Genomic DNA, 16,973 nt, shown 5'->3' on the forward strand with positions numbered 1-16,973 from the left:
ATTAAACACAAGACAATACTATTTCCTATAGTCTCTTCCATTGGGTTTGAAGCTGTCTGTAGAAAATAATCATCTAGCTCTCACTTGAGTCATTCATAATTACTGGAAAAAATACAACCTTGCACCTCAGAATCGGAGAATGCACTATATTTAGCATTACCATCTGTATTACATTCATTTGTTGTACGAGCACCCAAAAGATCCTTGCATCTTCTTACATCATATTCCAGGCATTTGAATGTCAAACACAAATAAGGTTTGACATGATAACATGCTCCAAAGTCAGTTCAGTCACGTGCCCAAATGTCTTCTTTCTGAAGTGGACTAGTTTGACTTAGACCCAGTTAAACAGATGTGCAGTTCTTACACTGGGTTGTGATGAAACAGCTGTAGGTCTTTGGGGACTTTGGACTGCCAGAGGCGAGTTTGACCACTAGGTCTGTCATCTGCATTTGGTATGTCTCAAGCCCACATGCCAGATAGCCCTTGGAGACATTGGGAACGTGACCAAGAACAGCTCTCGAGTCTCCGAGGGAGTAGTTAGCTAACAAAATATAACACTACAGGCCAACCAGAACTTCCTGTTTGGCTTTGGGTTTTGGTGGTTGTTTTATTTAAGTTGTTGGTCAAATGTGTTTGTTAAAGGGGACCTATTATGCAAAAATCACTTTAAAGGGGTCTAAACACAATTTGAGATCTCCCTCATTAGCACAAACAGCCCTAAGTAAGAAGCAGCAATCTGCTTTTAGAGTTTTTACACTGTACCTGCTGAAAATAAAAACCAACGACTAAGAGAAATTGTAAATGTGCAGTTTTAGGATGCACAAATGCACACTGTAATCTCCATTGACTACCCTTTTCTGAGCCTCTTCTTTTGAGATTTCCAATTTTTCACAGAGGTAGCATTAGTCCTCTTTTGAATCTGCCACTATGCTGATGCACAGGCGTTTGTAGCTCCATCCTTTTTGAAAAGAGCATTTGCATTTAAAGCAGTAGTCACCAAAATGGCTTAATTTAGATCAAAGCCTAAAAGGGTTAGTTTCTAACGGTTATAAAAACGGTTATATTTGTGTGGTATTTTGAGCTGAATCTTTACTACACACTTAAGGGACATCAGAGACCTATTTGATACCTTGTAAAAAGGGGCATATTAGGTCCTCTTTAAAGTTAACAGAGTGTACCAATGAATAGGAAAAGTGTCTTTAAAATCTTACAGCAGATACTGGAGAACTGCCTAGGGATAGCAAATCACATTCGCCTGAGCTCTCTGGCCTGTCCTACCTGACACATGGCTACGGATGAGATGCAACACTGCCAGGGAGGACACAGAGGAATAGGGTTTAAAACAGAGCCAGAAAAAAAGAGGTATGACCAACAGCTCACAACGACCCCAAGATAGCTCTAAAATCTGGTTGGATGACCTAGATTTTCTCTGCTGTTCAAATAAGTGGCATACCTGTTTCTGCACAATAAATTTTATTAAATTGAAAGTTCACCCAAATAAAAAGACAATCCTTTGACGATATTTACTTATTCTCAATTCATTCCAAATCAGAATGACAGAATATGCTCAATGTTTAATGAAACTTTTTTTTTTTGCATATATTGAAAGTCAGTGGGTTCCAGTGTTAAGTCAAACTTATCTCAAGGTGAATAACACTCATTCTGCAAACATGGACTAAGAAGTGAAAGTTTTCCAAGTTGTGTACTACCATGTTTTAAAGCTAGTTCTCTGTGGCTCTGACCTCAAATATTTTCCAAATATTTTTATATAAACATTTTTGCTTTGAAGACATTTGAAAGTTTATAAACAAACAAATAAACAAAAAATGTAATATTCTCCTTTTGAATGAGTACTGTTTGTTCTTTATATTTGCTTTTGGCATACTGGTGTTTTAATGTTACATTCAGTGCTTGTTCATGCTGAATATAACTTTTTTCATAAAATAAATAATTTATAAAATGGCAGTTGACATAGATTCCAATCATAAACAAGCATGGAAACTCACTGGAAAGTTGGAAAGATAAATTTGCAGAGCCAAAGATATAGGATAAAATGTAGGTCAAGACTTGCTTTGGAATAGTTTCGTGACTCCCTGAATCGAAATTGTAAAGTCCCTAAAGATTCCCACCCCTACTGTACATACTGTATTTTTAAAAATGTGGATAGAAATGTAATACCTTTATAAAACTGACAAAGCTATGAGCAAACCGATGGGATTCAGGCACATGTATGAGGGAAAACTGCTATGTGGCATCCCAGAGGGTCAAGCCAGAGACTCAGTGGGCAATGCTTTATTCTAGGAGGTTGCTCCAGGGAGCATTTTCCACGACTTTTCATCCCTCACGCCTCTCCCAGTGAGCTGGCAGCTGGCATCTTACCTTCCGCTCCTGAAACCTGCGGTTGCTAAGCACGGGTTAATTCACCCAGGGCTTCTGGAGTTCTGCTTCCACTCAGTGAGCATCAGTCACAGTGATATTATCAAGCTAGAATCACACAAACACACTCAATACGGCAGTTTATACAAAGAGAGAATGATAACAGCATAAAGAGAGTGCTTATTACTGATAGATACAAGAAATGCTGAATAAGACAGGCTTTTAAAATTGAAGTAAATAGAGTTTTTAGAGCCACTAGCTCTGTCTAAGCATATTGAAAATGTGTGCACACATTCTCCCTCGCATCTCCCGACAACTGTCTTTGGACAGTGTCTGAATAAAGAGTTTAAATATTAATGCCCACCTTGAAATATTTACAGGTACGTTCAGCTTGGTGATTTAAAGCCTTTTGATATATACTTCTTTGTTATGTACAACAATGGATTTGAATTTGTTTAGAAAGCAATGTTTCATAATTAGCCCATTGCTTCTCTCCATACCAGTGTGCACCAACACGCCTACACACGTATGGTAAAAAAAAAGAAAAAAAAAACTTGACAGAAAGTGACGCTTTTTGTCATGTTTGCATCATGAAGGCATTGATGGAGCCTTGTAAATGAGCATATTCTTGCTTAGGGCTTTTATAAATAGTTTTGCATTTACTCCACCTTTAACTTTAGTCATGCCAAAACGGCATTTACAATAGAAATTAAAAGTTAAGAAAAGGAGACAATACAGAACAATTTCATGCTTTCATTGTCTCACTTGTTGGTGAATACCCTATTTGAGCAACAGGGCAAGAAAGGGTTACAACTATTACAGGAGACCAATCGGGAACCAGAGTGTTATAAACCACAGCAGAAAAAAAGGAGGAAGGGGGAGGGAAAGCGAGAGTGATGAGAGGAGGTGGGAGGGAAGAGAGAGAGAGAGAGAGAGAGAGCAGAGGAGGAGAGAGATGAGTAGGTAGGGCATTTTGAAAGCGCTGAACGTAGGGATGGTGAGAGAAAGACTGAGAGGGAAGGAACAAGGGAGGAGAGGAGAAGATCTCTAAGCGAGATGCATGGCACTACATCCTACAACATCTGACTTCCCTGCCCCCCTGTGACAGTCGAGGGAGCACTCAGAGAAAGGCACAGACAGACTCATCCCTTCAGATAAGCATGTCCTGGATCACTCGTCCTGGCATGGCTGTACTCAAACTGGGAAATATATGGGCTACCAGGTCACTCGCTCTTATGGCAGCAACAAGAGGTAAAAGCTTCAGTTTTCTGTCCTGGAGCATCCAATAAAGGGGAATGCATGGCTTATTATACAAACCATTACTTTAGACATCTATATGAAGTTGACTTTTACTTTTTAAACACAGGGTAAAATGCAAAAATTGCTGTTTAGCATGAGCAGATTTACATTATGCTTTTAACTCAGTGCAGTTCGTTTTTGTGTACAGTGGACAGCAATATTAAATGATGATCTATTTTAAAGAAAAATTGTGCACTGTCTTGATTTGAGAAGGAAAACAAAAGATGCAAGCTGTATTTTATGTGATTCCTCCAGTGGTTCCAACACAGTAACTGACACATTTAACTCTGTTAATGTATGTGGAAAGAGCAAAACTGAGTAATCGAAACCCATTCAACCCATTATCCTCTTAAGGGGAAGATGATGCGAGCACTCTTGTCACTGTTACTGCTTCTGGCTAGTGCTGAAAGCTGCCTTCTAGCACTAAAACAGACAGACATAAAGAGTGAGATATATGCTTAGAGTATTCTGCTCTACATGGAGTAAAGCCCATGCAAGGATGGTGTGGGTGTACTGCAAACTGCTCTCCAAACAACCACTCACACACAGTCACTGTGGGAGTCCATTATTCCAAAGGAACATTAGTTTAATGAGTTGCTATTGAGCTTAAGCTTTTGAACTAATTCCTGAACTAATTACATCAAAGACACTTTCAAAGACCAAAAGTTAGCTATGACTTGAATTAAATTTTCAAAAGACAACTGGAAGGGTCCACAAATCTTTGAACAGCATAAAATAACGGCATTACATCTGTGGACAAATGGCATGCATTTATTTTTCAAAATCCACAATATATTTAGGCTTCTACAAATGCTAAGAGGCTGCCACATTCCTGTAGACAATTTCAAGGTCATTTATGACTCAGACTAACCAATTCTAACAAACATTTTCTTGCATTTACCAGCTGCATAAGTGTGAAACTACTGAGAATGGACCTCCGTTTCTGGTGTCCCACATGAACTCTGTGAAAAAGAAAGGGTAAATATATGCCACACAGTGCACCGGCCTGACTACCTCCTTCCCCCTGGAAACCTGTGACCTTGTTGTGATTACTGTCTACCGCTGTCTACCTGCCTGTTCTCCTGGAGCTGTATTGTGGCACAGCAGGTGGGAATGTGACTTACTCAGGTGGAATACAAAGAGCCATGTACTCTGCAAAAGGACAGTGGAACATTTGTTATATGTTGAGGGGAGAATGTCACTTCTGACCTGTTGCACATTTCTGCCTGTGGTTCACAAACCTTGGAATAAACATTGAAGATGGGACATGGTGTTGTCCGTGATCATTTCTGCAAGATCTGTTTGGCCAAGACAAAGGACAAAAGGCTAAAAACAAGCCTGAATACAACACAGCTTTCATGTCAGGACCACGTGGATATTACAATGCACAAACCCTTCCCACGCTCTGAAAAGGAAGAGCAGAGAGTGTTTCCATCTCCCACATCCTCCCACAGAAATCTGAGGATGCAAGGGAATGAGGTATGAGCTGTTTGGACGGTGTTTCATCAACCCTACAGAGAGGTGTTTGAGGAAACCGGGGTGTCCCCACTTCAGTCTGTGCCATGCTGGGGATAGGGACAGCTGATGCATTTGTTAAATTTTAGCTCGTTTGACATCAGAAAACTAAGGAACAAGAGCACAACGGAGCAGGTACATAGCAGAATGGCACTGAAGGAGCAAAGGACACTGGTAAGATAAAGAGGCATTGGAGTATGGATGGAGTCTATGCCATCTAGTCTAACACATCAGCGCTTCGGTTTGCTAAACAAGCACCTAACGAGGACAGGGAACACAAGGGAGGGGTGAGTTTCGTTAGTCTGAGCACATTTTTTAAGTGAATGTGTTGTAAAGACAAATGTTTTGTGCTTGTTAAATTTTCCAATAATTGTGGTCCCTTATATGTAGAATTTTATAAGTTTAAGTGATGCAAGCATGTATTCGGTAGCATGCCATAGACATAGAATCATTAGAAAAACATCAAACATTTCAAAGACTTGCTACAGAACTGTAAATATATCAATTTTTTTCATTAATTTTTTTTAATCTGTAGGAGAATGCATACCCCTCCTGTGCTGGGATTCCAGGCCATCATGAGCAACGTCACTGTCCTCGATAACATTGAACCCCTTGATTTCGAAATGGACCTGAAAACTCCTTACCCTGTCAGCTTCCAGGTGTCTCTTACGGGTTTCCTCATGTTGGAGATTGTGTTGGGTCTCAGTAGCAACCTGACGGTGCTGGCTCTTTACTGTATGAAGTCAAACCTGGTGAGCTCTGTCAGCAACATTGTAACCATGAACCTTCATGTTCTGGATGTGCTGGTTTGTGTGGGATGCATCCCACTTACGATAGTGGTGGTGCTTTTGCCACTGGAAGGCAACAATGCACTTATTTGCTGCTTTCATGAGGCTTGTGTGTCATTTGCTAGTGTGGCCACTGCTGCCAATGTGCTGGCTATCACACTAGACCGATACGACATCTCAGTTCGGCCTGCAAATAGAGTTCTGACAATGGGACGTGCAGTGGCCCTATTAGGTTCCATTTGGGCATTATCATTCTTCAGCTTTCTGGTACCTTTCATAGAAGAGGGTTTTTTCAGCCAGGCTGGTAATGAAAGGAATCAGACAGAGGCTGAAGAGCCTTCAAACGAATACTACACAGAATTGGGACTGTACTATCACCTGCTGGCACAGATCCCAATCTTCTTCTTCACTGCTGTGGTCATGCTGGTTACTTACTACAAGATTCTGCAGGCTCTGAATATCCGCATTGGCACACGCTTCCATTCGGTGCCCAAGAAAAAACCAAGAAAGAAAAAGACCATCTCTATGACGTCCACTCAACCAGAATCTACTGATGCCTCACAAAGCAGTGCAGGCAGAAATGCACCTTTGGGTATGCGTACCTCTGTATCTGTGATCATAGCCCTCCGCAGGGCAGTCAAACGGCACAGGGAACGCCGTGAAAGGCAAAAGAGGGTTTTTCGCATGTCGCTTCTTATCATCTCCACCTTTTTGCTTTGCTGGACACCCATAACTGTGCTCAACACGGTTATCCTAAGTGTGGGGCCCAGCAATTTCACTGTGCGTCTCAGACTGGGCTTCCTGGTCATGGCTTACGGAACCACCATTTTTCATCCGCTGCTCTATGCCTTTACTAGGCAGAAATTTCAGAAGGTTTTAAAGAGTAAAATGAAGAAGCGTGTTGTGTCAGTTGTTGAGGCTGACCCTATGCCCAACAATGTGGTCATTCACAACTCATGGATTGACCCAAAAAGGAACAAAAAGGTGACTTTCGAGGAGACAGAGGTCAGGCAAAAATGCCTCTCATCAGAGGATGTGGAATGAGCTACTGGGCCGATTTTTGGCAAAAATCCTCATCAGGTACAGAGTCGTTAAAAAGGGAAACCACTAATCCAAAGCAGTAATGAACTTAAGTGTATTAATTGTACAGTACCTGAAGAGGAGTAATTTATTATTATTTATTGTGATGGTGACTACTGTAGATGTCATAGACGTTGAAGTGTAAATACTGCATGTGCTTTATTGAACTGGTCCTAGATATTGTACATACATATCAAAGTATAAACCTCAAATGTAAAGTAGAAAATTATGCTCCTGGGTTTGTGCATTTGCATTAAATTCCCCCGAAATTTGCAGATTTTCTTTTCGGATTTGTGCAATAACACTGGGTCATAATTTTAGGAGTAAAGATTTTTGAATCTATGAAAAAAGAGGTTATATGTCTTCTGTTTTACCTTAAATTTCACTGGTGACAAATAAGCGATAAATACTAAAAAATTTAAAGCATGAGCTTTATTAAGTGGATATCTATTATTTGCCCTCTACCCTGCAATAAAAAAGCGAGATAACGTTACTACTACTCAGGTCAACAAGTCACAAGACTTTCAAAGCAAGGTCTGCTTCCATTTAAAATCACTTGCATGACCAGTTGGCATAAAATTACTTCTTTTTATAGGTATAAACGAGGTGGTGTACAGCATATCGTCCAATAAAGCTGCTGGGGTTATGAAGTGGTTGGGGAGTGTCAATGAAAAGGTGTTGACTCCAAATACTTGACCTTATGATACCCATTGAGCTGTTGGTGTTTAATTATGGGTTAGACTGGATTAGAGGGTGATAACTGTATCTTTTGGCAGGCTGGGAAAAATAATCACACATTGCACTTCATCAATGAAAGGTCACACACCTAGTTGCTTTGGGACAATGTCATACCAATGCATGCTGAAAATTAAGCCGAGAGTTGGCTTGATGTGCTAAAAATCTGGAACGGATGCAAATGGTGTTAGACAATAGCTCGCATTATTCATACATAATTAACAGGCATAATTTTATGTTCGATACTGTGGAGAAATAACTCGCATGGCAATTTATTAGAACCCTTTAAACCAATTGTATCACAATATCCAACAGATTATACAAAGGCATTTGGAGAAAATGCTCTCTGATGAGTTTGGGGTTGCTCATAAATGAAGGTAAACAAGCTGTATAAGCAATTGTAATAGGCATGCAGTGACAAAAATATGATTGCAAGTGAGCAAATGGGGCTCCTGCCAGTCAAAATGGATGCCAAAACTGGGATAAATATGCTTTTAAGTTGTGTTCTGAAAAATTCGAAGTCACATTAGCACTAATAAAATTTACTATTTCCCTTGTTAATGCCAATCCTCAATATTTTAGTGTTACCACTATTGCCTGTATCTTAACTTCAAAGGCTTAGGGCTGCACATATTGGAAAAATCGGACTTTGCAACATTTTGTTTTGCTGCAATTTTTGCCGTATGATTAAAATTAGATGATTTGATATGATTTGAATAGCTCTATTTGAAAAGATTTCATCAATTTTAATCAACTGGGCTGATCAAGTCTTTTTCTATAGAGTGCATTTGCTTAACTTACAAGTAAAAAAAATAAAATAAACAGTAAATAAGCAAATAAACAGTGCATTATTGTTTTCCAGGCAGTTCAAATTCAAATGTACATTCAAATGTAAAATAACATGGTCACCATTGTATGAATAATAAAAATATATTAACAACTTTTAATCTTTAAAAAATAATTTATCCTGCAATGTGACTATTATTATTGCAGATACACAAAATGCGATATCGATACCCACCGAACAATATATTGTTCAGTCCTGTTTAAAAGCACAAAAAACCTAACTAAACCTACTAAAACAAAATGATAAAATAGCATCAGATCTATTAGAAGCTCCCAAGAATCAAATATTCTCCCTTCCGGTCTCTTCTAGAGCCTGTAACCAAACCAAAAGGTGGATTGCATCATCTCTGTGTAGGAACATTCATTTCTGTCCACCGTCTGATTTCATTCACCCAATCTATTCCCCTTACCTTGCTACACTGATCATGACATCTATGTCAGTCATTTATTCCCTAAGGCGTGAGTCACTGAGTCCAAAGTCCCGTGATTGACATTTCATCTTCATTTGACTGACAGGTGCAGTTCAGGTGATGTACAAAACAAAAACCATCAAATCCCCTGTGTAAAGCACCCCATATTAGATGTAAATCTGCCCACTTTTCTGAAAGCAAATAACTTTATAAATAGACAACTCCATTAAAATATTCTGGGAGTTTAAAATAAGAGATCTGAAATAAAATGATCCTGATCATGTCAGTTTGACAAAATATGCTTAGCCACACCCCTCCAACTGTTAGTTTGCTGCAAGTGAAAGATAAAAGGAAGCACAGAAATAACTTCAACCCTGTTTCACTTGAAAATATGCCATCATACTGAAATAAAACGTGATATTTAAATATGCAACATACTTTGGATGTGATTCTGTTTTTAATGTGGTTACATGTGGTGCAAGAAAAAGCAGTTAGGCTATGTAAGGACTTATTAGTGTTGCCAGATCATACTTAAAAACAACACATGAAAAGTATTGTGTCATTGAACCTAAATTCTTTACCTTAATAAATAAGCCACATACCAAAATACTGCAACCCGTACCTGCCTACTTCATGAACACCATAAACTGGACAAGCATTGCTTATAATAAGTGGGCATTGCAACGATTTAAGAGCACTCTCTAGTGAAACCACCTTTTAAAGATAATACTTGAAGATTCTTCAATTGACAATGGTTTAAAATAAATTATCAGCAAACATCAAAGTGTTTAAGCTGTCATATTACTTTGGTCCAAAATAGCAAAACCAATGTACATCAATATGTAAGATAACACTGTGGCTCACGCGGTTACATTTCCCCCACATACTAATATAAAAGAGCACGTGGTTCATCTTACTTCCCATCAGTTTTTATCTGCCTTTGATTTCCTCTCTTCAATGACAGCATCATTCCTTCAGTTTGATCCCACTTCAATCATGCCATTACTGCTGACAGCGGTCACATACGTGTCCTCCGCCAATAAAAACACCTTCACCTCCTTTCATTGCCCTAGTCAATCTCCCCTTAAGCCTTTTACAGTTCTCCTTCAACTGTTCATCAATCCATCTGGTAGCCATCCGTACAGTACAAAGCAGACAATAGACCCATAAATCTTGTTAGTAAAATGGTGTGCTGCCATTATTGTGTTAGGACAGCCATAATTCAGGCTTTTGAGTACACAATGAGATCAACCAAAGAAATATCCAATGGGAAGCAATGATAAAATAATATGAGAAAAAATGAGTGTTTGAATATTGCGCTATAATGGACAGTTTAGCAAAGAAATTGATATACATGGAAGTATAATCCTCTACCCTTAACACATACCCCCATTTTCCTTTAGCTTAGTCTCCATTTCAGAGGTTGTCACAGTGGCATGAACAGCCAACTATTCCAGCATATGTTTTATGCAGCGAATGCCCTTCCAGCAGCAACCCAGGACTGGGAAACACCCATACACACTCATACACAACAGCCAAATTAGTTAATTCAATTCACCTATATCGCATGTGTTTGGACTGTGGGGAAAACTGGAGCACCCGGAGGAAACCCACGCCAACACTGCATGCAAACTCCACACAGAACTGCCTACTGGCCCTGCCGGAACTAGAACCATCGACTTTCTTGCTGTGAGGCGACGGTGCTAACCACTGAGCCATCATGGAAGTATTTTTTAAATAATTAAAATTTTGCATGAGGGCCTGATTACTTCATCTTCAACTGTATATTTATTTGTGCATGGTAGTGTTTAATCTGCCCATCCCTACACTGATACACATTGATGTCTCAGCTAACATCTCCACCAGTTGTGCCACATGGTAAACAGGAAAGCGATTTGTCAATTAAACCTTCAAGGCTCCATTATAATTTACTGATTGTCTTGTTTACAATCCAATAACATGATGCCATCAGCAGTTTTACGAACTCTCAAGCTCGACCCAATCACTGTCCAACTGCATCTCATTGGGTATCTTGTAACAGCATTTAAAAGACACCAGACAGCGACAGACTTCAAAAAAAGCAAGCAGTTTAATTGCTTCTGCGGTTTCAGGGCTGCATCCTGCTGTATTTGAGGGGGAAAAAAAGAGAGACTGTGATCTAACATGTGCCATAAAACATTGTCAAAACCTACAGGCAAAAAGCTTTTCTATCGTGTAAGACAGTATGTTTTTAAACAAGCTGCCTAATGGGAGATTTGTTAGACGGCTTCTTATGCTGGATGCCAGAGAGCTGCACATACAGATAATGATATAAAATCAGACTCTGGCTGTTCATGTTATACCTTGAGGGGGAGGAGGGATGGCATAAAAGCCGAGCATCCCGGTGAAAAAAAAAGGACAGGTACTGTTAGGGCAGTCTAATTGTCTCATCTTGGATGGTGATGCTAATGCAAAGATGTCTCTGTAATCCATTAGCTGGGTGAGACGAATCCAAATATGACCCACACTGTGACATGATAAATAATTCAATGAATAGAGAAAACATTACTGAAACATATTGTGTCACATACAATATAAGACTACCATTCTTCCAAAAGGTACACTGCCAACATTGGCTGAGATATTTAACTGGCAAAAAAGCACCTCATGTAATGCACACAAAAGAGCTGAAACACATTTGTTCATCAAATGGTAGCTAATTTCTTCACAGAGCTTACATTCTGTGATTTCTGTGAAAATGCATGCAGAAATTACTCTAAATTTGGATACTTTCACATCAGAAGTGAACGTACTATGACTTAAAATGCAGTCTAGATGAGCTGTTCACTGTTTTGGAAACACTAATGTGTGTAAGAGAGAGAGAAAAAAGAGAGATGGAAATACTTTGCGTTTCTGTCCACAGCATGAAATGCTAAAAATTTGCATGCGTTCTGAATGCACAATGGAAAACTACTGTTTCTCTACATTGATTTAGCTTTACTTGAAAACAAAAATGCAAATATAATTCGGGAAAAAAAAGTACCTGCTGATCTTCCCTGGAAACGTTTCCACAGGGTCTGGGACTCAATAATGAAGACGTGTTTACTGTACCATATCAAACTTGCAATAAGAACACACTGAATTTGCATCGTACGTTATCTGTCCATATGACATCTAGGCAAATGTACAAACAGAAGGTCAATAGCATAGGAGTCATTATAAATATATTACAGCCATTAAACACAGGAGCTTAAACAAGTTTTACACTTCAGATATAGTCCACAATTACATGAATTCCAGGTAACGCTATGAGAGCGCTCTGAAATTACAGAGAAGATCAGCTGAACAATCTTAAAAGTCAACATGAAACAGTATTCGGGGAGAAAGAAAATCCTGTTTTACTAGAAATGCCACATGGAACAAAATGGAAACAGGATTTAAAATGGAAAGCAAGAGGAACTGATTCATTATTGGATTCAAATGACAGAACAGAGGTTGAGGGGTGACAAGACGACATTAAGAAAGTAAATGGGGTCAATTTTCATTTCATGTCAACTTTAAAGCTTCGTGAGATTATTATAATGCACTCTGGTCACTACTGGCACTAAAGTGACTTGTAAATGCTATTCAGGTCAGCTGATTATTAAGACGGTTTTGATGAAGTGCAACCTAAAATATCTCCAAAGTGGGTCAGACAATCCCAGAACCAGTTCCAGACAGTCCTCGCACCTGCGTTTGCACACTCAGCAAAACATTTTTAAAGAGTTATTTAGCGTTGAAAACGTCTCCTTAGATGTTTTTGACATAACCTGGTTTCATTTGACACGTGAAAGTTACTCTATTCATGTCTCTGCTCTCAGAAAACCAAATATCAAGAGTTTAAACTGACAAGACTTTAAAACATGTGGATAATAAGTTGCAAAGGTTCTTCTGGAATTATTTGCAGCTCATTGCTCATTTTATCGCTTTCAGCTAATTCTGCATGATAAATTGTATGCGATAGTCATGCGCATTTGACAGTAAAGCATTGTGTTCAGCTGGAGCAGCATTTATTATACAGAAAAATCTGTCACTTTATTTTGATGGTTGGTTTGTTGAATTTAAGTGACATTGCATCTACATGCCGACTAATTCTCATTAGATTAGTGTAAGTTGGGATGTACTTGTACACTTTCTTAAAGCCTGTGCACACTGGGATGCTTTTTGCTCGCATTTTCTGTCTACGTTTCACGCCTCATGACTAAATGAAGTCTAAATTTTGCACGTTGGTGTGCATGATCACATTGGTGCAAATGTGCACACCAACACACAAAATGCCAGGCGTGAAAGCGTCATTTTTAAAGAACCGCCTCATGCTCGTTTTTTAACGGCAATGAGATTAGCACTTTTGTTCATATGCATGAAGCTGCTGAAGTAACAGTAAACACCACTTGGAGGCACTCAAGCACAAAACTGTTATTAAAGAGATGCCCAGAGGCGATATAAACGTGGAGTGGTTATTGCACTGGTGAACAATAATCATTTCTTCATCGGTAGAGCTGGAGCTGTTACTTGAACCCACTATGCTTGCTCGAATCGCCAGTAACTTTAACAAAAAGGGTTGTTTTACAAGCGGGTCAGAAGCGTAAAGTTGTGTAGCGCTATCTAATGTGAAGGAGTAATTTTGCATATTTTTCTGCTTTTTGCCAGTAAAAAAGCTTGGGTTTTAATCTAGAAAAACATTTAGAAAAACGCTGACGATAAACGCAAACAAAAAGCGTCCTGGTGTGTGCGAGCCTTTATAGTCAGTTAATTTATCTGTTAAAGGAGCAGTATTAACAGATATTAACCAGAAAGTCTACTAATAATCAAATGGACCATCAAAATAAAGTGTAACCGAAAAATCAACATGCAATTGTCAAATTTCAGATTATTATTCAGCAATTAGTGTGGTTACGATACTGGAATTTAATAACAATCTGTACTATAGTTTTAAAAATGTTTTTATTTATTTAAAAATGACCTCCACAACCAATGGCAGTCATTTCTGTTGAGCATGTGAACACAATGGCAAATCAGAGATGTGTAAGAACGTGCTGATATGTTAGCAGGAAATAGACGTTTTTAAAATCATCTAGTATTGTGATAACACTATCAGCAATATTGACAGCTGTTTGCATAGCTTCTTATTGCTCATTGGCAAATGCTGCTAATGTTACACCTGAAAGCACGTGCAATACCATATAAAAATAATAATGTTGCCTTTGCAAACAAAGTATAATATTTGTACAATATTTATGATATAAAGAACAGAAAGGTAATAAATTATGACAAAAGCACATGTCTAAATTGTACGTGAAAATGCAAAATAAAAGCAATTTTTTATTAATATTTTTATATAACTTATTTGTTTTATTTCGACTAAAATAAAAGCAGTTCACTATTAAAATTAAGGTCAATATTATTAGCCCCCTTAAGCAATATTTTTTTGATTGTCTACAGATCAAACCATCATACAAACACTTACCTAATTACCCTAATGAAGCTTTTAAATGACACTTTAGGCTAAACACTAGTACGAAACAAGCGGAAAATAACCCCACTAAAATGATGGCAGCAGGAGAGGACAACATAGCCAAGAACAAACAGTTTAAGCAGGTCTTATGTCAAGAATAAAGTACTAATGTTGTAATAAAGACAACAGAAGTACTCATCTAGACCACTCCATTATGAGCGAATGTTTTGGAGGACATAAGGGTTGTGTAGATGCACATCATGATGGGTCACTCACCCAGTTCATTGAGGCTCTGGGCAGCTTTAGTGATTTCCCTGCTGCCCCCTTGCAGCTGCCCCTGCAGTCTTTTGCTCAGGTATAGGATGCGAATAATCCTTCTCAACAGGTCACACGCCACCTGTCAGACAGAATAAACATTAGCCTTCATTCCTGTGTTCATCAAATAACGTAAATGACTTGTGCTGGTTACTACAGGCCCATAAGGAAATGTTAATGATAAGGTAATGATAATAGAGGCCACGTTATGATAAAGTGAAATACTCGATCTAACATGCATTACAGTTTACATAGACTGTGCACACAATAATATGTGGTATTAGCGACCAAAAACTATGATAATGGTCAAACATGGGAAATATATTGGTGTCCTAAATTCAAAATTAAAAGAAATTAGATAAATTTTCACAAGAGACAGAATAATAACTTTTGTTTTGATAAAATCACCTTTTTTTAAATTAAATGGAATAAATAATGTTAAATTGTCATGTTTAACATAAATATTTATGTTAAATATTTATTAGGCTTATTCTGATGCTGGTTACTACAGGTCCATAAAGAACTATTAATAATAAGGTGATGATAATAGACACCACATCATAATAAAGTGAAATACTCTATCCGACATGCACTGTGGTGGTAACCATAGTTTACATAGACTGTGTCCACAATAAAACTGTAAAACTTGGTATTAGCGACTAAAAACTCTGACTATAATAATGTTAGTGTAAAATCATTATATTAAATGGTCAAAGATGAGAAGAATATTGGCGTATATTTCATCCAAAATGGAACTATATTTAATACATTTTCAGAAGTGACAGTATAATAACTTTTGTATTAAAAAGTGACTTATTTTTTTAAATGTAATAGTTACGTGATCCTGTATAACAGTAATATATATGTTAAAAAATAGACTTATTCTGAACATTAATTATTGAATAATATATAAAAGTCAGTGATTATACTAATGTTTACTATGATAAACAAATCTTTTGCACATAAATGGATACAATGTAGGGCACAGGCATCAAACTCAGTTCTTGAAGGGCCATAGCTCTGCGCAGTTTAGTTTCAACCCTAATTAAAGGCATTACACCTAATCAAACTAATTTAGTGCTTTAGGCTTGTTTGATACCTACAGACGGGTATGTTGAAGCAGGGCTGGAACTAATGACTTGAAATGTCGGTGAAGGTTTATATATTTTGAAGTTTAATATATATATATATATATATATATATATATATATATATATATATATATATATATATATATATATAATTTTTAAAAAGCAGTTGAATTTTTTTAAAATAAAAAAAGAAGGAAAATATTAAGGGAAAACATTATTAGCCCCTCTTTATCAGATTGGCTATTAAAAACAAAACATTATTATCCAATACCTTGCCTAATTAACATACTTAAGACTTTAAATGTCACTTTAGGGTAAGTACTAGTATCTTGGAAAAATATCTAGTGAATATCTGTTATCAAGACAAAATAAATTAGTTAATAAAACTATTAGGCTTAAAATGCTTTAAAAATTATCCTTTAACAAATATTATAAACTGGCATGAATAAACATTCAGTTCACTCCCTAAAAGCAAGCAGATGTGGATCAGCATCTTAAATCTTTAAAGGTTTTTAATATTTCAATTGTTTTTAAACTTGTGAACATTTGTGTGCATTTATGCATGTATTAGATCATCTTTGCACCAAAACTAATGACCGCTTATTCGAGGTGTTTCTGATGCAGTGTGTGTGGGTGCAGGACAGTAAATCTGGCATAATTCTCTCTTCTGGCTGCCGTTATCAGTCTCACACTATTTCTGAAAGTCTTGATAACACCATCATGAAGTTTTTCTTTTATTATTACAACAAATAGGATTGTAAAAGCATTATTTGTTGTACTCTCCCATTCACTGTGCTCTAAGTTTACCCAACTGTGACGACTTCTGCTACTGAGAAAACCCCAAATGTAAAAAAAAGCATCCATTATATTAAAGAAGAATGATTTAAGCAACTCTTATAAGTCAATGTATCTGTGGTAATAACACACAACTAAGCCACGCGTTGAGTGTAGTATGAGATCACGCCTGTGGGCAGACAAACAGCAGCAGGACCAAGGACTCGGAGAGGTCAGCCTTTTTGGAGTTTTTCAGTAAATAGGTGCA

At 37.7% G+C, this 16,973-nt stretch overlaps 2 protein-coding genes across 5 annotated transcripts in view; one reads left to right on the forward strand and one right to left on the reverse strand.

The window, feature by feature from the left end:
- Window positions 1-16,973, reverse strand: part of cog5 (component of oligomeric golgi complex 5) — a 90,257-nt gene that overhangs the window by 68,310 nt on the left and 4,974 nt on the right. For 2 of the 3 annotated variants that reach the window (NM_001045144.2, XM_087247485.1), the window contains exon 6: window positions 14,802-14,922. In NM_001045144.2, coding sequence (NP_001038609.2) covers window positions 14,802-14,922 — 121 coding nt within the window. Of the gene's footprint in view, window positions 1-14,733; window positions 14,923-16,973 lie in introns of all 3 variants that reach the window. The other variant, XM_087247484.1, reaches the window with a different exon arrangement.
- gpr22a (G protein-coupled receptor 22a) lies at window positions 3,350-7,707 on the forward strand. Of its 2 annotated transcripts, XM_087246666.1 has the most exons (3): window positions 3,350-3,630; window positions 4,583-5,480; window positions 5,729-7,336. In XM_087246666.1, the coding sequence occupies exons 2-3, from the start codon at window positions 5,395-5,397 to the stop codon at window positions 7,023-7,025; spliced, it is 1,383 nt and encodes a 460-aa protein (XP_087102792.1). In that variant the 5' UTR covers window positions 3,350-3,630; window positions 4,583-5,394; the 3' UTR covers window positions 7,026-7,336.

This window comes from Danio rerio, chromosome 4, assembly GCF_052040795.2.
Source record: "Danio rerio strain M-AB ecotype USA chromosome 4, GRCz13ab, whole genome shotgun sequence".
In the NCBI taxonomy this organism is placed as follows: Eukaryota; Metazoa; Chordata; class Actinopteri; order Cypriniformes; family Danionidae; genus Danio; species Danio rerio.

Excerpts from the sequence above, each read along its gene's own strand:
- gpr22a (XM_087246666.1), top strand. The coding sequence starts at position 5,395 with ATGGAGTCTATGCCATCTAGTCTAACACATCAGCGCTTCGGTTTGCTA. Across the intron at positions 5,481-5,728 it reads ACAGGGAACACAAGGGAGGG|GAGAATGCATACCCCTCCTG; the intron begins GTGAGTTTCGTT and ends TTTAATCTGTAG.